At 59.7% G+C, this 19,778-nt stretch overlaps 1 protein-coding gene across 1 annotated transcript; it reads right to left on the bottom strand.

Moving 5' to 3' along the window:
• Window positions 1-2,504: 2,504 nt before the first annotated feature.
• Window positions 2,505-18,322, bottom strand: LOC130020364 (solute carrier family 2, facilitated glucose transporter member 5-like). Its single transcript, XM_056110984.1, has 12 exons — window positions 18,260-18,322; window positions 11,233-11,331; window positions 10,724-10,884; window positions 8,739-8,863; window positions 6,145-6,297; window positions 4,904-5,029; window positions 4,633-4,820; window positions 3,956-4,066; window positions 3,482-3,583; window positions 3,241-3,316; window positions 2,833-2,960; window positions 2,505-2,731 (listed from the first exon to the last, which is right to left on the bottom strand). Exons 1-12 carry the CDS (start codon window positions 18,320-18,322, stop codon window positions 2,525-2,527), a joined length of 1,539 nt encoding a protein of 512 aa, XP_055966959.1. The 3' UTR covers window positions 2,505-2,524.
• Between the last annotated feature and the right edge of the window lie 1,456 nt (window positions 18,323-19,778).

The following is a 19,778-nucleotide window of genomic DNA, read 5'->3' as shown; positions in this document are numbered from 1 at the left end:
GTCCTAAATCTTTTCCAGTTCGTTGCTTTTCAGACAAGAATTTCAGGAGGAGGCGACTAGTGAAGTGAAACCAATTTAATTAGAGATGATGTGGAAGAGAGGAGAGTGATGCGTTTGAGAGAGCGTGGACTTCTCCAGAGGCAAACAGATCTGATGCAGACGGGGACCGCCAGGCAGGGAGACCCTTGCCTTTGCAGAGTTGATTTTATAGGGCTTCCCCCAAGCTGTCCCGTGGGGGCTTTCTCCCTAGATGAGTCTGTTGCTATGGCGTTGTCAAGGAGAAGTGCTTGGGACTTTGCTGGCTTACCTCCATGGCCTTGCTACCACTCTTGTTTTTGTTTTTTTTTTGGGTCACACCCGGCGATGCTCAGGGGTTCCTCCTGGCTCATGCACTCAGGAATTGCTCCTGGCGGTGCTCAGGGGACCATATGCGGTGCTGGGAATCGAACCTGTGTTGGCCATGTTGGCTGCGTGCAAGACAAACGCCCTACCCGCTGTGCTATCGCTCCAGGCCCTTGCTACCACTCTTGATTCCCGTGGGAACTTCTCTTGGTGCTTCACTGTTCTCTGGGCCTGTGCTGAGTCGGCAAGAATCTACTCAGGCCCCAGTTCTTGTGTCCAAAAAAGTCGGTCCAGCCATCATGCTGTTAGCCACTTCGGGGCTAGTGACAGAGTCACTTCAAACCCATCTTGGTTTAATTACTTCCCAAGAACTCAAGGCCGGGCACCCCCACCTGCCTGCCTGCTTCATGGACGTGCTGGTCCCCATGTGGATAAGCCTGATCTGGGCTCCGGGGCTTATGGCCAACCTCCTAGACCCTTTCTGCTGCTCTCACAAGCTCCTAAGACTCAACAGATCAGACGCCACAGTGTGCTTCTCTGGTCCATGGGTGTCAAATGGGCAGGGACCACTAGGGGCCAATGAGTGGTCCCCAATCCTCCCACATCTCTCTGGACCAGACCCCCCCCCCCACCATATACCCAGGCCTCACACCACTGCTCTGCCTTCTGCACTGGCGTTCCCAGTGTAGAAGGACCCGCTGCCCCTGCCCACACCCACTGCCCAGTGCCCCCAGGAGGAGGATCTTGGGGACTCGCCAAACTTCCGAGGTGCCGGCTCCCAAAGGCCAGGCCTATATCGCTGGACACTCGTGCCCTCACTTCCTGCCAGCCCCTCTGCTGCTCCCTCACCCTGTGTCCCTCCTGTCCAGCCGCATGTCCGATGAGTCTCTCGGGGCCTCTGCCAAGTGGACCAGGGCTTCCTCGCTCATGCAGCTGTGCGTACCTGGGTCCTTCCCAGCCCCCTCTGCTGGCGACAGGGACATGCCGTATGCAACCGAGTGGCCACTCACCTTCTTCTTGTCCGCCTGTGGGTTTCTGTGTCCCTGAGATCCGTGTTGGGCCCCAAACATATGGAACCAGTGGGGGGTCCTGAGCCCGTGGGGGGCCCCGGGGACAGGCCTGGCCAGACTCTTCCTTCTCCTGGCCACGGCCACCAAATCTTTGTGACGGGCTCCACCAGGACATGAGACTGGCCTGAGCCTCGGCACCCGCATGGCTGGGGGCCCCAGGGGGAGGGTGGCCCTTGGGCAGGATCATGGCAAGGTGCCCCAGCCCGACCTCTGGCTTCCAGTGCTGCCTGTTTCCCTTGCAAGTGGCCAGTCCTCGTGCCGCCCCTGAAAGATGGTGCGTGGGGGGGAGGCCTCCCCCAGTATCCTCCCATCTTCATCAGGGCCCTCGATGCCCGGCCACTGCTAGTCCCACTGCCCTTTCAGGCCCCCCAGCCCCCCAGCTCACCTTCACCCCTTCCTGCAGGGCCCCCCACACCCTTGTCCTGTGCCCCAGCATCCCTCCAGGCACCATCTGCCTCGTTCCCCAAGAAAAGATACCAGCACTGCTGCATGTGGGGGCGTCCCGTGCTTCCCTCTGTGCCCCTGTCAGCCCCTCGGGGCAGCTGCTTCCCCCACCCTAAATGCAACAGGGCTAGCTCAGTTCCACTATAGCGCACACACGCCCCTTCCTCTGCCGGGCGGGCTCTGGGGGCTCCTAGGGACCATGCCCCTTGCCCTCCAGGGCCTGGCACTTTGGCATGGGCTGGGAGGCCGGGGGTGGAGTGGGACACTGTAGCCCAGAAAGTGGCCCAGCGTGGTATGGGGAGATGCTTTATTGGGTGCCCCGGGCAGAGCCATCACCATCCCTGGCCAGACACCCTGTCCAGACCACCAGCATCTCCCTGAGCGCCTGTTGCTGCCCCAGCTTTCTGGACCCCCATTTCTGAGGCCTCACACCTCCCCGGGGAGGGTTTCCGGAGCCAGGTCACTCCGCAGGTGGCTTTTCCCCGGAGGTCCCAGGACACAGGCCCCTTTGATTCCTTAACCTTTAACCTTTGATTCCTTCACCCTTCATCCCTCCCCACTGTGACACCAAGTCGGCGAACTGTCCTTGCGGGGGTCCTTCTGCCCCGCGGGCCTGCTCTCGTTCCGGGGAGTCACAGGCTCCCCTCACAGGAAACCCTGTGGTCCCCTCAGCTAGCGGCCACAGGAGCGGGAGGCAGGTCCCTGAGCTCCCCCTTGCCCTGGACATCATCGGCCGATGGCGTCTTCTTGGCGAACATCTGGCTGATCTCCACGAACGTCTTGCCCTTGGTCTCGGGGAGGACCAGGAGGATGTAGACAGCGGTGAGGAAGCACACAGAGGCGAAGATGATGAAGCTGTAAGCACCCAGGGAGCGCTGCAGGCGGGCAAGGGGGGGCCACGGTCAGCTCCTGGACAGCCACTGGGCCCAGCCTCCCGCCCAGCACCCTGGGAAGGCTGAGGTCTGGCTGAGCTTACCTGGATGAAGGGGAAGACCAGCCCCACCGTGAAGTTGGACAGCCAGTGGACCGTGCCCCCCACCATGAAGGCGGACGCCCGGGAGGACTGCAGGAAGGCCTCAGTGATGATCAGTGGAGGGATGGGACCTGCAGGGGGGAAGGGGCTGTGGTGGGGAGAGCACCCACCCCAGCAGGCCCCGAGCCCTGGCACCCGCAGCAGGGTCGTCCCCAGCTCTGCACATATCTCGCAGCGGGAGGCTGGAGTGGGGTGGGGGAGCACAGGCCTGCACCAAGGATAAAGCATGTGCCCCCCCCCCCCGGCACACACGGTGAGACGCCCCCAGGTCCCAGAAGCTCTCAGGGGAGCTCAAGGTGGACGGCGAGAGGAGGGAGCCCGCCCAGCCCAGAACCTGCTTCCAGGACGCACTGGGTCCAAGGGCGTGGCCCACGACGTAGGAGAAGATGCAGGTGATGCTGAGGTAGCTCATCCAGGAGACGGTGTCCTGCGGGGCCAGGCGGGTGACAATCCAGACGGCTGACCCAGCCAGGGGCAGGGGGCAGGGGGTAGGGCTGGGGGCAGGGGCATGCCTGGGGGCAGGGGCAGGGCCAGAGGCAGGGCCGGGGGCAGGGCCAGGGCCAGGGGCCCGGGGCCTTGCGTGGTCACTCACCTGCAGGACCAGGCCTGCCGTGAGCACGCAGCAGGCCCCGCCACAGAGCAGGAAGCCAAGTAGCAGCAGGACACGACGCCCCAGCAGCTCCACCACGAACACCTGGGGGCGGGGGAAGGGAGGCCTCAGAGCTGGAGCCCCTGCACTCCACCCCTCCCTGGAGCAGCCGGGCCATGCCCCCACCCAGCTCTGCAGGGCCGCCCCCAACATGCCCTTGAATGGCCAGTGGGCCACCTCACTGCCCGCTGCAGAAGGTCTCAGAGGCCAGAGGTGAGGGAAGTGAAGTTTCTGGAGTGGGGAAGGGACGTCCTGGCCCTCCCCACGACAGCCCAGGCAAGGGGTCAGCACCGGGCAAGAGGTCAGGGCGCAGCCCCCCCATTCCATGGCCACCCTCCCCAGCCTCTGACAAGATGCCCCACACAGGCTGGACACGTGGCGCGTCCGCCATGCACGCAGGAGGCCGTGGACACTCACAGAGACCAGCGTGGCCACCACGTTGATGGCGCCAGTGCCCACCGTCACGTACTGGACCTGGCTTGGCTCTATGCCCGTGTTGGTGTAGATCTCGTTGGCGTAGTAGTAGATCTGGAAGGCAAGTCCTGGGGCTGGTTCCACTGCACCTGGCCATGGCCCCGCCCCACCCCTGGTACCTGGCCCCGCCCCACCAAGGCCCCGCCTCTGGCCACGCCCAGCCCCGGCCACGCCCCTGGCCCGGCCCTGGCCCCGCCCAGCATCCCGGCCCCACCCACGCCCCCCAGCCCCGCCCCGCCCCAGCACTAGACTGGCCCCACCCCTGGCCCTGCCCAGCCCCGCCCATCCTGCCCTGGCCCCGCCCAGCCCCTTGCCCCTCCCCCTCCCCGCCCAGCCACGCCCCAACACTAGACTGGCCCCACCCCTGGCCCTGCCCATCCCCGCCCATCCTGCCCTGGCCCCGCCCAGCCCCTTGCCCCTCCCCCTCCCCACCCAGCCACGCCCGGGCTGGCCCCACCCCCGGCCCTGCCCAGCCCCGCCCATCCCTGTCCCTGGCCCCGCCCATCCCGCCCTGGCCCACCCCAACCCGGCCCTGGCCCCGCCCAGCCCCACCCAGGCCTGCTCCTGTCCCCTGGCCCCACCCAGTGCTCCCCTACCCCAGGCCCCGGCCCCGCCCCTACCGCGTTCACTCCGGACAGCTGCTGGCCGCCCATGAGGCAGATGGTCGAGACCAGCTGCCAGCGCAGGGAGCGCGTGAGGAAGAGCTTCCACACCGACACGGTGCCCGCCGCCTTCTGGGCCTCGTCCTCCTGCCGGATCTCCTCCAACTCATCCTCCACGTGCTCCCAGCCCCGGAGCCTCTGCAGAGCTGAGGTGGGAGCACGGGGAGGATGTCAGGGGTGCAGAGCACTGAGCAGCCCCGCGGTGGGCGCAAGGGAAAGGCGGACACACCTTTCCTGGCTGCGCTCGTGTCTTTCTTCTGAATCAGCAGGTACCTGGGGCTCTCGGGGAGGAAGGGCAGCACGAGCACCTGCACTGCCGCTGGGATGGCTGTGAGCCCCAGGAGGGTGGTCCAGCCTGCAAGGAAGCCAGCACCACACCCACAGGTCACGCCCACCAGGCTCACTCCACAGGCCACCCCAGAAGCTCACATCCACCCAGTTTACACCTGCCCAATTCACACCGAGCATTCACACCCACCAGCTCACATTCACCAGCTCACACCTGCCAGTCACACCCAGCGTTCACATCCACCGGTTCACACCCAGCAACTCACCCCACGTGTCACACCCAGAAGCTCACACCCACCAGCTCACACCCACCCAGTTCACACCCGGTTCAGACCCACCAATTCACACCCAGCATTCACACCCACCAGCTCCTACTCGCCAGATCACACCCACCCGGGCCACACCCACTAGCTCATACCCACCAGGTCACGCACGCAACCAGTTCACACCCAGCGTTCACACCCAGCAGCTCATACTTGCCCAGCTCACACCCAGGATTCACACCCACCCAGTTCAAACCCCCCAGATCACACCCACCCAGCTGCCACAGGCCAGAGGGTCTCCCTGCTCCAGCACCGACTAGTTCCCAACATTCTTCCTGCCACAGAGAAGTCTTCCTGCTGCCAAATCCAGATACCCGGTGTGGGCTGACCCTGACCTCTCTGCTGCCCTCCTACCAGCCCTGGGCCCTCCCATGCACCCTCCACCCTGCTCTTTCTCATTATTTTTGGATTTTATGCCCGCCCACTGTGCTCAGGGCTCCTAATGCTGTGCTCAGAGATCACTCTCGCTGATGCTAAGGGGCCATGTGGGATGCTGGGGATTGAACCCAGGGTTGGCCGTGTGAAGGGAAGCGCCCTCCCCGATCGGCTCGGAGTCTCGCCCTTCTGCTGCTTTGTGTTAGTGTGATTCGTTTTGGAAGCTCAGGAACAAAGGTTGGGAGCCCCGCAGAGCCCCTGGCCTTCCCGAGCTAATGAGTTCCAGCTCTGGGGGAGAGACAGGCGTAGGTGACTGGCACAGAGGGGCAACCCCAGAGCCCAGCCATGCCCCAGCCTCGCCCGCCAGCTGAGGGAGGCCAGGCCAGCGCCTGCATCCGTCACCAGCACCAGCTGCTCAGAGCCCGCCCTGGCACCCATGGTACCCATGGGGCGGGGCTGCTGTGACCACCGGCCCTTTGCTTACCTTGGTCATTGCCCAGGATGAAGGTGATGCCAAGGATCTGGGCGATGAGTATGCCGATGGTGATGAAGAGCTGGGGCATCACGCCCAGTGCCCCCCGCAGATTCCTGGGCGCCAGCTCCCCCAGGTACATGGGGACGACATTGGAGGAGATCCCTGGGGTGGGGGGTGGGAGGAAGAACCGTCAGGAGGAAGGGAGCCTAGCGGGGCCGAGCCGCCCTGACCTTCGCTCCTAGGGTCAGAGCAGGCCTCGTGCCTGTCTCCGCTTCCCGCACCAGCAGGGAAGAGACAGCAGCCTGGCCATGACGTGGTGGCCACGTGTCCACCCGAGTGCTATGCAAGGGCCACCTTGCCCTTACGTCCTTCCTCCTGGCACCCATCCTGCTCCTTGGGCCATTAACAGAAGAACAGGGGCCTCTGCCGCCGGTCAGAGATGCCAGTGCACGCAACAAGCAAGGCTGGGCCCGGTCAGCAGCACCTGCTTGTTCGTCAGTAAACTCGAGACTATCTGAAACCTCCAACAGGTGAGTCACTGCATCAAGGCTGATGGGGACCCAGCCAGGGTCTCACACGGGCCCTCGGAGCCGCAGCTGGCCCTGGGCTACTTCTTCTGGGTGCCCCGATCTGATCTGGGAGATTATTCTGTGCTGTTTAAATCTGGTTCCTTGGGGCTGGAGCAATAGCACAGCGGGTAGGGCGTTTGCCTTGCACGCGGCCGACCCGGGTTCGATTCCCAGCATCCCAGATGGTCCCCTGAGCACCGCCAGGAGTAATTCCCGAGTGCAGAGCCAGGAGTAACCCCTGTGCATCGCCAGGTGTGACCCAAAAAGCCAATAAATAAATAAATAAATCTGGTTCCTTAAGAAGCGGTGCGATATGGGGCTGGGAGGACAGCAGGGAGGACGGGCCCTTGCCTTGCACATGGCTGACCCGGGTTCAATCCCTGCCCCCCCCCCATTTTCCTGAGCCCCTCCAAGAGTCATCCTGAACAGAAGCAGGTAAGCAATGAGCATAACAGGGTGTGCCCCCCAAAAAAAAGAGGTTAAATAATTTTACAAGCTCCAATATTTTAACCCACATACATTCCCCACTTATTCTCTTCTAAGGCCCCAGGCGGCTGGGGCAGGCCTGGGCGGGGCTATTACTCCTTGTGCTTCCTCCAGCTGCGGTTCATAAAGGTTGTGTGGGTGGGGGGTGGGGATGAGGGGGGAGCTTTATCTCCCGGGGAGGAGAAGCGCGTGTCTGGGGTGATGGACTCAGGATTTCTCAGCGTTTCTCCACTGCGGCCCCTTCCGACACACTTCCTCCCAAGGTGTCCTACCAGTCTACTTAGACTTCTGCCATGACCCTTCACGGACATGGTTTTCATCTCTGCCCCCCCCCTACAATATCCTGGAGGGGGGGGGGGCGCAGGTCCCCTGCTGAGAAACGCAGGGAGCAGACCGCGGGAGATAGTGACCAGACGGAGGCCGTTCAGCAACTTCGAGGACTGGTTGGCCGGCATTTCAGACACAGTCATTCACGGTGGCCATCCTGGGGGCGGGGGCAGAGGACAGCAGAGAGGCCGCCCGTCTTGTTCTTGGCCCACTGGGGTTCGATCCCTGGCACCACATATGGTCAGGAGTGAGCCCAGAGCAGCACTGGTGTGGCTGAAAAAAAAATATAAAACAAACACCCCCCCTTGCCCAGTGCCTAGGGGGCCATGCGGCCACTCCTGGACTCCTTTGTAACAGCCGCGTCGTGGTGGTCTGGGTCAGCGCACCTGGCCTGCCTGCGTGGGGCTCGTTTTCTGTCCCGGCACCAAAAACCAAACCATCTCCAGAGAGTTTCAGAGCCAGAGTTCTAAGGGGGCCCAGGGCCAAGAGGCTATGAGGAGCCTCGTGGCCAGCAGGCCTGGTCACCTCATGACATCTGGTCAGTTGGTGAGCTGAGAAGGGGGCTGTGAAGAGGGCCAGGCTTCTAGTGAAAAGCCATCCCTGGGGCCAGAGCGACAGGACAGCGGGGAGGGCGTTTGCCTTGCATGCGGCTGACCCAGGTTCGATTCCCAGCATCCCATAGGGTCCCCTGAGCACTGCCAAGAGTGACCCCTGAGCACTGCTAGGTGTGACCCCAAATTCCAGCCCCCCCCAAAAAAAGCCAAGCCTTCCTGGACTCAGAAGTGCCCTCCCTAACCACCAGAGAAACAGATCAGCGGGGACAGTGTTAGCGGGCACATCGCTGACCCAGGTTGAGCCCCAGCACCCCAGAGAGCCCGCTGAGACCCAGCAGGAGGGCTCCCTGAGCACAGAGGCAGGAGTAAACCCTGAGAACGGCCGAGTGTGGCCGAAAAACAAAACAAAACAGAAAAACAAACAAAAACGGTGCTCTCCCCCAGGCCCTGCCCTTTCAGGAGCCTTGCCCAGCAGAGCAAGCCCATCTGCACACGTCGGGGTCTCTAGCTCGGCCTTGCAGGGGTAGGGGGGTCTGCGGTCGCAGGAGAGACTGAGGGCAGAGGAGCCGCACGGCCTGAACTGCCCCTGAGACGCCCCCTCTACGGGCTCAGACCCCTCCCCCCTGCGTCCCATGACCTCAGGAAGGGCCACAGCCTGCCCCGTTACCTGCGCAGATCCCCACGAAGATTCTGCCCACGATGATCATTTCATAGGAGCGTGCAAGCCTGCTCAGGCCCATGCAGAAGGCCGGCCCGATGGAGAAGACGTTGTTCAACAGTAAGGTCCCTTTCCTGCACGGGAGCCAGCGTCAGGGCGGACAGGGCCGCGCGCAGCCCCTCTGGAATGCAGCCGATCTTTGCTGCTGGACGTCAGAGTCCCCGGGACCCCCAGACTGCTGCCAACACCCTGCTGCCAACCTATCTTGGAAATGACCCAGAGTGTGGCACGGAAAAAGGGTTTTGAGAAAATTCGCTCGCCAAGAGGTTTTGTGGTGGGGCTGGAGCGATAGCACAGCGGGTAGGGCGTTTGCCTTGCACGCGGCCGACCCGGGTTCAATTCCCAGCATCCCATATGGTCCCCTGAGCACCGCCAGGGGTAATTCCTGAGCGCAGAGCCAGGAGTGACCCCTGTGCATTGCCGGGTGTGACCCAAAAAGCAAAAAAAAAAAAAAAAAAAGAGGTTTTGTGGTAGCTTTTTTGTTTTGTTTTGGGGTTTGGAGGCCACAACTGGCTACACTCAGGGCTCACCCGTAGAGGGGTCAAGGCTTACTCCCGGCTCTGTGCTCAGCCGCATGGCCTGAACTGCCCGAGACGCCTCTTCCACGGGCTCAGACCACCTGCAGTGCCAGGGATTGGACCCAAGTCAGCTGCACGCAAGGCAAGCACCTACAGAGCCAGGAGCAGCCCCGAGCACGGCTGGGTGTGGCGCAAAACACAAGCAAAAAGAAAAATTAAAACAAGAAACGCGGACCCCACTCACCCGCCGAGGTATGGCGCTCCTGAGAGAATGGGGGCTGACGGGACTCAGCAGCATGGCTGAAACTGCTCACGTGTGGGGCAGAGCCAGCCCACAGGCTGCAGCGGACACGAGGCCCGGCCTCTACCCTTCCCCTCCCCAATAATGACCCTGAGCACTGGGCCAAGAGTAGCCCGAGCACCACCAGGTATGGCCTATGTGCTATGCACCCCCCCCCAAAAAAGCAAAGCACAGAGATAAAGAGGGACCGAGTGTTTTTTTTTTGGGGGGGGGGTTACACCCGGTGATGCTCAGGGGTTAATTACTCCTGGCTCATGCACTCAGGAATTACTCCTGGCGGTGCTCGGGGGACCATATGGGATGCTGGGGATTGAACCCGGGTCGGCCGCATGCAAGGCAAATGCTCTACCTGCTGTGCTATTGCTCCAGCCCCAAGCGTTTGTTTTAAAGAATAGAAGATAAAAGGGGCCAGAGAGCTGAGACGGAGGGCAGGACACTAGCCTCGAAGGTAGCTGACCTGAGTTTGACCCCAGCACCCCATACGGCCCCCCAACCTGGCTAGGTCTGATTCCTGAGCACAGAGCCAGGAGTCAGCCCTGAGCACAGAGCCAGGAGTGAGTCCTGAGCACAGAGCCAGGAGTGAGTCCTGAGCACAGAGCCAGGAGTCAGCCCTGAGCACAGAGCCAGGAGTGAGCCCCGAGCACAGAGCCAGGAGTGAGCCCCGAGCACAGAGCCAGGAGTGAGCCCCGAGCACAGAGCCAGGAGTCAGCCCTGAGCACAGAGCCAGGAGTCAGCCCTGAGCACAGAGCCAGGAGTGAGTCCTGAGCACAGAGCCAGGAGTCATCCCTGAGCACAGAGCCAGGAGTGAGTCCTGAGCACAGAGCCAGGAGTGAGCCCCGAGCACAGAGCCAGGAGTGAGCCCCGAGCACAGAGCCAGGAGTGAGCCCCGAGCACAGAGCCAGGAGTCAGCCCTGAGCACAGAGCCAGGAGTCAGCCCTGAGCACTGCAGAGTGCGGCCTCCCAAAACAAAACAGAACAAAAAGAATAAAAGTACAAAGGAAGAGGCAGGAAGGGGGCGAGTCCTGATCCCATCCCGACTCAAGACCCCGCTCCTGGCTCTAAGGCGCTGGCCAGATGCCCACGCGCTCCCCGGGAGACCTGCAGCTGCCCCTCACCTGCCGAATCTGTTCACCGAAGGGCCGACCAGGAAGGAGCCGAGGAGACCCCCGAGGGGGAACACGGACACTGACAGAGACCAGAGCAGCGTCAGCAGCGACTCGCTCAGGTACTGGCCCGTGCGCCCGTGGTGGGTCTCATTGTAGAAGTTCTTCATGTACTGCGGGACCGGGCGAGAGGGGGCCGGCGGCTGTGGGGGCCACTCCGAGATGCCTGCGACACCCGCGACATTCCCAGGGGCTGGGCCAGCGGGCGGCAGCCAGTGTCCGTGGGGCCTCACCCCAGCCGCCAGGCCCCCCATAGAGAGAGTGGACAGGCAGGGGTGCCTGGCTGCCTGCCCGGGAGGGAGGGCCGTGCCCAGCGGCCATGCCCAAGGCTGAGCAGCAGCGCTGAGCACCCTGGAGGTGGGGGGCCTCCCTGTCTCTTCACTGGAACAGCCACTGTGTGGTGCCCGCTGCTGACCCCCCATCATTTTCTGGTGGCTGGTGCCCCCCAACACGTGACCTACCTTCTCAGGGGAGTTGATGACAGCCACGTTGTAGCCATACTGGAAGGACGAGCCAAAGGTGGCCACCAGTGTAGTGGCCAGGAGCACCCGTGTCAGCCTCTGCGTGCAAGAGAGCAGGGTCACGGGGAGCCCGGCAGGGTTCCTCCTGGGACCCCCAAGGGGGCATCGCAGCCCCTTTCAGGGCGACCCTCTGCCATGGGGGCATGTCCTGTGGGTGACAGCCAACACACTGTCACACCCCATTGGGCCAGGGCCGAGTGACCCCGGGTGGGAGAGCATGGGACAGAAGCGGAGGGTCACCACTCAGGGCCGGAGAGACGCAACAGCGGGGACAGTGCTCGCCCTGCACGTGGCCGACCTGGGCTTGATTCCCAGCACCCCGCAGGGTCCCCTGAGCCCGCCAAGAGTAATCCCTGAGCACTGCCGGCGGTGGCCCCAGAACCAAACAAACAAAATCAGAAATCTCATTGAGATTCCCAAACTGATTTGGTTGATGGTACCTGGGACCACCTATGGTCCCCCAAGCACTGCCAGGAGTGATCCCTGAGCACTGCCGGGAGCACTTCAAACACCAGAGTGGGGGGGGGGGGAGAGAGGATGAGAGAGAGGGAGAAAGGAAGAGACAGAGCGTCCCAGTGATGCTTAGAGGTGGGAGTGCTAGTAGGCGTCCCCCACATTCGTCCTGGCCCCACTCTCTTTGGAGACGCTGTGGGGATTCATTCCTGGCCCCCCACTAGGCTCCCCCAGTGGCTCCAGACTGATGACCCTCCTGTGTGTTGTTGGCAAGGGAGTGAGGGGGAGAGGAAGGGAGGGAGAGGAAGGAGGGAAGGGAAGGGGAGAGGAAGGAGGGAAGGAGACCAGAGGAAGAAGAAACGTTGATGAAACCTCCCATTCATTCACCCGACACACAGTCCTGGGCCGAGAAACCAATTCCCCGGCCCCAGGAGATGGTGCCTGTGCAGTCCCCGCCGTCCCCAGCCTGACCCTCTGCTCTGAAGGCCTGGCCCAGTGGGAGGCAGGGGTGTGGCTCAGAGGCAAAGTGCTCGCCGGGCCATGGCTGACCCAGGCACTGCCCGGCACAGCCCCGAAGCACCGTTGGGGGCGGCCCCCGAATACCTCTTCTGAAGCGTCACATAACAGCACACCCCCACGCTTTGGGAAAAGAAAAAAATTTTGGACATAGATCTGCAATGATTATGCAATGAACTACGATTTCTCACCCCTGTAAATGGGCGAGGACCCGCCCGCCTCATACAATGTAACGCGATGATTAAAAAGTTAAGTCTTGGGGCTGGAGCGATAGCACAGTGGGGAGGGTGTTTGCCCTGCACACGGCCGAACTGGGTTCAATTCCCAGCATCCCATATGGTCCTCCAAGCACTGCCAGGAGTAATTCCTGAGTGCAGTCAGGAGTAACCCCTGAGCATCACTGGGTGTGACCCAAAAAGCAAAAAAAAAAAAAAAAAAAGTTCGTTCATTCCTGTGAAATGCTTAGAAGCCCCCTGGGGGCAGCCAGTGTTCCACCCATGTCTGCAAGGAGATGACCGAGTAATGAGGAACTGGATAGGCCAACTGCAGAGAAACAAGGCCTGAACCATAGCACAGCGGGGAGAGCGTTTGTCTCTGGGTTTGATCACCAGTACCCCTTAGGAGCACCGCCAGGAGTGATTCCCAAGCACGGAGCAAAGAGGAACCCCTGGGCACGGCTGGCTGTGCCCTCCCACAACACCCCCTTCTCCCCCCAAAAAAGACAGACATGAGATGGCTGAGTGATGGCGGAGTCTCGGGGCTCCCTCACCCCAACACTAAGCGGGCTGGGGAGGGAGACTTGGCTTCCCACTGCACTTGGGGGCCATTTTTCCTTCCAATCTTTCCTTTCTTTTCGGGACAAGTCCTCTTCCCTGATGGAGTGTCCTGAAGCACGGGGACATCTTGCTCCGTCAGGGACCGGGACAGAGGAGCAAAGTCGAGGCCAGGACTCTGGGTCCCAGGTCAGCACCCCCGGAACACAGCCCTTCCTCGGCCGCTAGTGGAGCTGGGGCCCGCAGTGGGGGTGCGGCTAGGACCCCATGCCCGCAGGATGCCAAGGAGAGCCGCGGCCGCCCCAGGCAGCTCACACAGCCTCCCAGAGAGCCAGGTGGAGAGGGGCTATGGACACGGGGCCGGAAGTGACCAGCAGGTGGAGTGGGGGGGGGATCCCATTGCTGACTGCAGGAAGCCCAGGGCCCGGAGGAGGACAGCGGCTGTGAGGGGTATGGGACGGGAAGCTTCTGCAGTGTCATCAGTTACTGGCTCCCCCAAGGCCAGGGTCCTGGGCAGTTCTCACTGCAGTCCTTACATCACGGTCGTGGGGGTCCAGGGCACTAGACCAGCTGACCACACGTGGCTAGCCCAGCCACGATCAAAGTTCAAAATCAGAGAATGCTGTCCACCGAACCAGGGCCAGCGAACATTCCAGAATCTGGAGTTAGAGCAGGTGTCTGGGCTTCCCAGAGGCTTCCTGCTTGGGGACTGGGGGCGGATCAGCCCTGGCCCTTGACATAGGGGAGGACGCTGAGGTGGTTCCACCTGCGGCAGTACCAGGAGTCACCGCTAGGTGGTGCAGATCAGACCAGGGATGCCCATGACTCCAAGTTCCTAAATTCTTTTCCTTTTTTTTTTTTTTTTTTTTTTTTTTTTTGCTTTTTGGGTCACACCTGGCGATGCGCAGGGGTTACTCCTGGCTCATGCACTCAGGAATTGCTCCTGGCGGTGCTCAGGGGACCATATGGGGTGCTGGGTATCGAACCTGTGTCGGTCACGTTGGCTGCGTGCAAGGCAAACGCCCTACCCGCTGTGCTATCGCTCCAGCCCCTCTAAATTCTTTTTCTTAGGGCTCCTCTCCTCCCCTCCCCTCTTCTCCTCTCCTCTTCCCTTCTCTCCTCTCCTCCCCCGAATCTGTTAGCAGAGGAGAGGAGGGAAGGAGAGGAGAGGACCCATAAGAGAAAAAGAGAATTTAGGGACTTGGGGCCAGGGGCGGCCCTGGTCTGATCTGCGCCACCTAGCGGTGAACCCCGGTACTGCCGCAGGTGGAACCGCCTCGGTGGCTGTCTCTGCTGTGTCAAAGGCCAGGGCTGACCCACTCCAGGCCCTCTGTCCCCAAGCAGGAAGCCTCTGGGAAGCCAGGACACCTGCTCTGTTCTGCTCCTCCCTCCCCTCCCTTTCCTTCCCCTCCTCTTCCCTCCTCTTCCCGCCTCTCCCTTCGTCCTCTCTCCTCTCCCTGCACCCCACAATGGTGCTGGGGATCAAACCCAAGGCCTCGCTCGTGTCAGGCTAGAGTTCTGCTGCCGAGCTTCGAGCCTAGCCCTGCCTTTACAAGTCTGTAGGACAACATTGGTTTGTACAACATTGGTTTGTCCTTTCTCCCTTGCCACGAGGAGCTTAGGTTTATCAGGTTACACCCATCACAGTGCTCCTGAGTCACTCCCATTCCTTTATCTGTAACCTCTTCTCTAGGCTTTTTTCCCCAACCAGTTAATCAGCTTTTCTCCCTAATTAGCTTCTGTTAATTTGGTTTTTTTTTTTTGCTCTTTGGGTCACACCCGGCGGTGCTCAGGGGTTACTCCTGGCTCATGCACTCAGGAATTACTCCTGGCGGTGCTCAGGGGACCACATGGGATGCTGGGAATTGAACTCGGGTCGGCCATGTTGGCTGCGTGCAAGGCAAACGCCCTACCCACTGTGCTATCGCTCCAGCCCCCAGCTTCTGTTCATTTGTAAGGTCAGATTCTTCTAGGACACTGAACATGTATTGTAAGTTAATATTGCCTTTCTCCTCTCTTTGTCTTTTGAATAGTTTACTTTAAAGCAATGTCCTTTCTGTATACACACAGGAAGACAGTTAACATTATGTTTTTGTAACTTGGGCTGGAGCGATAGCACAGCAGTAGGGTGTTTGCCTTGCATGCAGCCAATGTGGCCAACCCGAGTTCGATTCCTCCGCCCCTCTTGGAGAGCCCGGCAAGCTACCGAAAGTATCTTGCCCGCCTGGCAAAGCCTGGTAAGCTCCCTGTGATGTATTCGATATGCCAAACACAGTAACAAGTGTCACAATGGAGACGTTACTGGGCCCGCTCGAGCAAATCGATGAACAACGGGAGGACCGTGACCATGAACATGGGATTTAATTTGCTTCGAATATTATTCACTCCCAGGCAACTGCTTTCTCGACTTAAGCCTCAGTTGTCCTTAGTTGCTAGCACCCCAAAAGCAGGGTCCCGACAAGGGACTGAATGGACCCAGGGCAAGCTGTGAGCTACCCTGGCATCGAAATGGGCCAGGCCAAAGTGCCACGATACTCAACTATAAGTTGAGAGCAAGGTCATGGACAAATGCCGTCATGATCCAATCGTAACGATGAGGTTAGGACCCTGCCAGGGATAGGAAAGACTAATCTGGCCTGAGCACTGCAGTCTGAGATTGAGATGACCCCAGGAGAAGCAATTCTATAAGCTTAATGCATCTCTTACTGTGTTCATACAAAATGATTAATATTATGAATGTTTGTATGTCTTATTATGACATCTTATTATCTCATTCCTACTTTGGACAAACTGGCAGGCTACTGAATGTAACCCTGCCCACACGGCAGAGTCTGGCAAACTCCCCGTGGTGTACCCAATATGCCAAATACCGGTAACAATGATGGGTCTCATTCTCCTAAAGAGCCGTGAATATAATCTCAGGGCTAGGATGAAGGAGACATTACTGGGGCCTGCGTTACTGGGGCCTGCTCGAGGCAATCGACGAATAACAGGATGATTTGTGTGATTGTTTGTGTGATATGTTTGTTGGACTTGGAGAGGAGAAATACACCCATGGGATTCTGCTCTCGGGGCGGGTCATCCTGCTGAATAAGAATCTGTCCTAGAAGAAGTTTGCCCCGAGGAAAAGAACCTTAACCTTATTGATTGTGACCACACCTATGTGTAAACCCCAAGCCCTCATGTGGGGGGATTTAACTAGACTGTAAGAGTGGGTGGGGAAATCCAGATTATTCCAGAGCCAGAGGGAGAATGAGAGAGGAAGAAGGAGAATGAAGGGGGATTGAGGAGGAGAATGAAGTAGCGTGGGGGAGGAAGAAGCAGGAGGAGAATCAGAGAATGGAGAGGAGATTGGAAGAAACTGAAACTGGGGCTGGAGCCATAGCACAGCGGTAGGGCGTTTGCCTTGCACGCAGCCAACATGGCTGACCCGGGTTCGATTCCCAGCATTCCATATGGTCCCCCGAGCACCGCCAGGAGTCATTCCTGAGTGCATGAGCCAGGAGTAACCCCTGAGCATCACCGGGTGTGACCCAAAAAGTAAAAAAAAAAAAAAAATTGGAATAAACTGCAACTGACACCAACCAGCCTGGCCCTCATTTCCTTCCTTTGACCGCCCCGGGGTGGGGGAAGTGGTGTAAGACTACAGAACTACCGAATGCGGGTGGCGGGAGAGATAGAGAGCACTGTGCCCCCTTTTTGTGTCTATACACAAGTCCTTTATGTGTGTTTGGGGGCCGTCTCCAGTGGTGCTGTGCGTTCAGGGCTCGCTTCCGTGGTACCTGGGGGTGGAACCTGGGCCCTGGCACGCGCGCTCCTGCCCACTGGCCCATGTCTCCAGCCCAGGTCCTTGTCTGACTTTCTGCTGCTTTGTCTTGAGGTCACACTCAGCCGTGCTCGCGGGGACCGTGAGGTCAGAGCCTGAACCCTCGCCAGACTTGACCCGAGTCCAGACATTTCTTTTTTTTTTTTTTTTTTTTTGCTTTTTGGGTCACTCCTGGCGATGCTCAAGGGTTACTCCTGACTCTGCACTCAGGAGTTACTCCTGGCGGTGCTCAGGGGTCCACATGGGATGCTGGGAATCGAACCCGGGTCGGCCGCGTGCAAGGCAAACGCCCTACCCACTGTGCTATCGCTCCAGCCCCGAGTCCAGACATTTCACAGTGAGAATCAAACACGAGCACACGCGGGCGAGCACATCTCTAAGGCAATGACTCTGGGGGGAGGGGCTCTCATGCCCACCACACCACAGCCCCTCCTCCCCCTCAAAAATCATCTTTATTCCTCACAATAGCTTCTTGAAATTTCTTGAAAAGTATTAATGAGTTTATATGATCTCCCCGTCCTTCCACTCTTTCCTCACTCAAGGGACCTCAAAAGCATCATCAAAATTATACGGTGCTGGGGAGGGGGCGGGGAGGACCAGAAAGGCTGTTATTAAACAGAAGGGGGGGTCTCCTTGGGTGAGAGGAAATCCCAGCCTCACAACTCTTCCCAGCCTCTCTGCAGGTGGGCCTAGCTGTGTTACTTCCTGGAAAGTCTCCAACAAATGTTGGACAAAATGTCCTGAAGGTCAGATCAGCTCCCAAATGTGCCCCCAACAATGCGTGAGAGTGGTGGTCCCAGGACCCTCCTACCCTGAGTTAAGGTGAAGGTGGTTGGATCTTTGAGTCTCTTCAATTTTTTTTTTCTTTTTGGGTCACACCCGGCGATGCACAGGGGTTACTCCTGACTCTGCACTCAGGAATCACTCCTGGCGGTGCTCGGGGGACCATACGGGATGCTGCGGATTGAACCCTGGTCGGCAAGGCAATCGCCGGGCTAACAAGTGGCCAGGCAAATGCCCTCCCCGCTGTGCCCAAGTCTTGGGCCCAAGTCTCTTCAATTTGGTGCCAGGTGCAGAAGGGCCCAGTAGGGAGTTTTCCAATTAATCACTAACTCTTAACATCTTTGTTTTGTTTTGGGGACCACACTGCCGGTGCTCAAAGTTTACTCCTGGCTTTGTGTTCAGGGATCACTCCTGGCGGGGCTCAGGAGATCATAGGGGGTGCCGGGATCGGATCCAGACTGGACACATGCCAGGCACACACCTCCCCGCTGTACTACCGCCCTCTAAGTGTTTTAATCTCTTTTTAGTCCTTGTTAAAAGTCCAGCTGCCGGGGGCACCCCTGAGGGAGGGTCTCCTGAAGGAGTTCCCGACAGGGTGCCCCCGAGAGACACTCACCCCTTTCCTCTGTCCGGGGTCCTGCTCTGGGCCCTGCTCGGGAACCAGCTCCTGGCCCTCCATGCCGGACACGCACAGCCCGCGCCTCCCTCCACGGAGCAGAGCAGGGGGAGACCATCCAGCTGCACTTTGATCGCCAAGGAGCAGCCAATCGTGCGTTTATGGCCGCGGGATGCCAGAGAGCCGCTGACCTGTCACTTCTTTGAAACCAAACGCCTGGCGCGGAGCTCAGCGGGGGATCAGCCGCACTGAGGGTCGGCCGCTGCCTCCAGGAGGAAGCTCAGGGAGCAGCCGCAGAGGCTGGTTCCGTACCCCCCACCCACCCACCAGAGCAATCAGCGACAGCTGCTACCCACCCAGCCCCGCCCTCATCTGGAGCCAGGGACGGGGACACCGCAGACTTGCAGAAGGGAAACAAGGGGGCCACGCTCAGACTTAGCTCGCACCCAGACAGCGCGTGACTCCTTCCTGGAGCGGTTCCCAGTGCTCGTTGGGTTTGGTTTGGGGGCTGCATCCGGTGATTCTCTGGGTTTACTCCTGGTTCTGTCTTTTGATTTCGCTCAGTCAGGAAGACTCTCCCTGCGGATGTCGGCTCTGTCTCTCCCTCCACCCCACCTCTCTCTCTCTCTCTCTCTCTCTCTCTCTCTCTCTCTCTCTCTCTCTCTCTCTCTCTCTCTCTCTCTCCCCTTTTGTTTTGTGTTTGTTTTTGTTTGGAGGTCACAGCCAGCAGTGCTCAGGGCTTAGTCCTGGCTCTGCACTCAGGGATCTCTCCTGGCGGGGTGCTCCAGAGATGGGGTGCATCGGATGGAACCCTGGTCAGCCACGTGCAAGGAAAATGCTCCCCCGTGCTATTGCTCCAACCGCTCCTGGTATTCTAGTTTTATTTAGGTTTTTGGGTCATACCTGAAATCTAAAAATGCTCAGGGGTTACTCCTGGCCCCGTGCCCAGGACTTACTCCTGGTTCTGTGCTCAGGGGTTACTCCTGGCTCTGTGCTCAGGGGTTACTCCTGGTTCTGTGCTCAGGGGTTACTCCTGGTTCTGTGCTCAGGGGTTACTCCTGGCTCTGTGCTCAGGGGTTACTCCTGGCTCTGTGCTCAGGGGTTACTCCTGGCTCTGTGCTCAGGGGTTACTCCTGGCTCTGTGCTCAGGAGTTACTCCTGGTTCTGTGCTCAGGGGTTACTCCTGGCTCTGTGCTTAGGGTTTACTCCTGGTTCTGTGCTCAGGGGTTACTCCTGGCTCTGTGCTCAGGGGTTACTCCTGGCTCTGTGCTCAGGGGTTACTCCTGGCTCTGTGCTCAGGGGTTACTCCTGGTTCTGTGCTCAGGGGTTACTCCTGGTTCTGTGCTCAGGGATCGCTCCTGGCTAATGTCCCCATGTTCTTCTCAGGAAACAACCTTCAAGGTTCTTTTCTGGTTCCACTTCGAGGGCAGCAAATCCTCCCAGCCCTCTTATCTGCGAGGAGGGAAAGTGAGTCAGATCTCAAGTGAGGCCACACCATGGGCCTGCTGCTGTGGACACT

This window comes from Sorex fumeus, unplaced genomic scaffold (genome assembly GCF_029834395.1).
Source record: "Sorex fumeus unplaced genomic scaffold, SorFum_2.1 ptg000011l, whole genome shotgun sequence".
NCBI classification, from domain to species: Eukaryota; Metazoa; Chordata; class Mammalia; order Eulipotyphla; family Soricidae; genus Sorex; species Sorex fumeus.
Note: the sequence above shows the minus strand (reverse complement) of the source record. Positions and strands in the feature narration are given on the sequence as shown.

Excerpts from the sequence above, each read along its gene's own strand:
- LOC130020364 (XM_056110984.1), bottom strand. The coding sequence starts at position 18,322 with ATGGAGGGCCAGGAGCTGGTTCCCGAGCAGGGCCCAGAGCAGGACCCC. Across the intron at positions 11,332-18,259 it reads ACCCCGGACAGAGGAAAGGG|AGGCTGACACGGGTGCTCCT; the intron begins GTGAGTGTCTCT and ends TCTTGCACGCAG. Across the intron at positions 5,030-6,144 it reads CATCCTGGGCAATGACCAAG|GCTGGACCACCCTCCTGGGG; the intron begins GTAAGCAAAGGG and ends GCTTCCTTGCAG.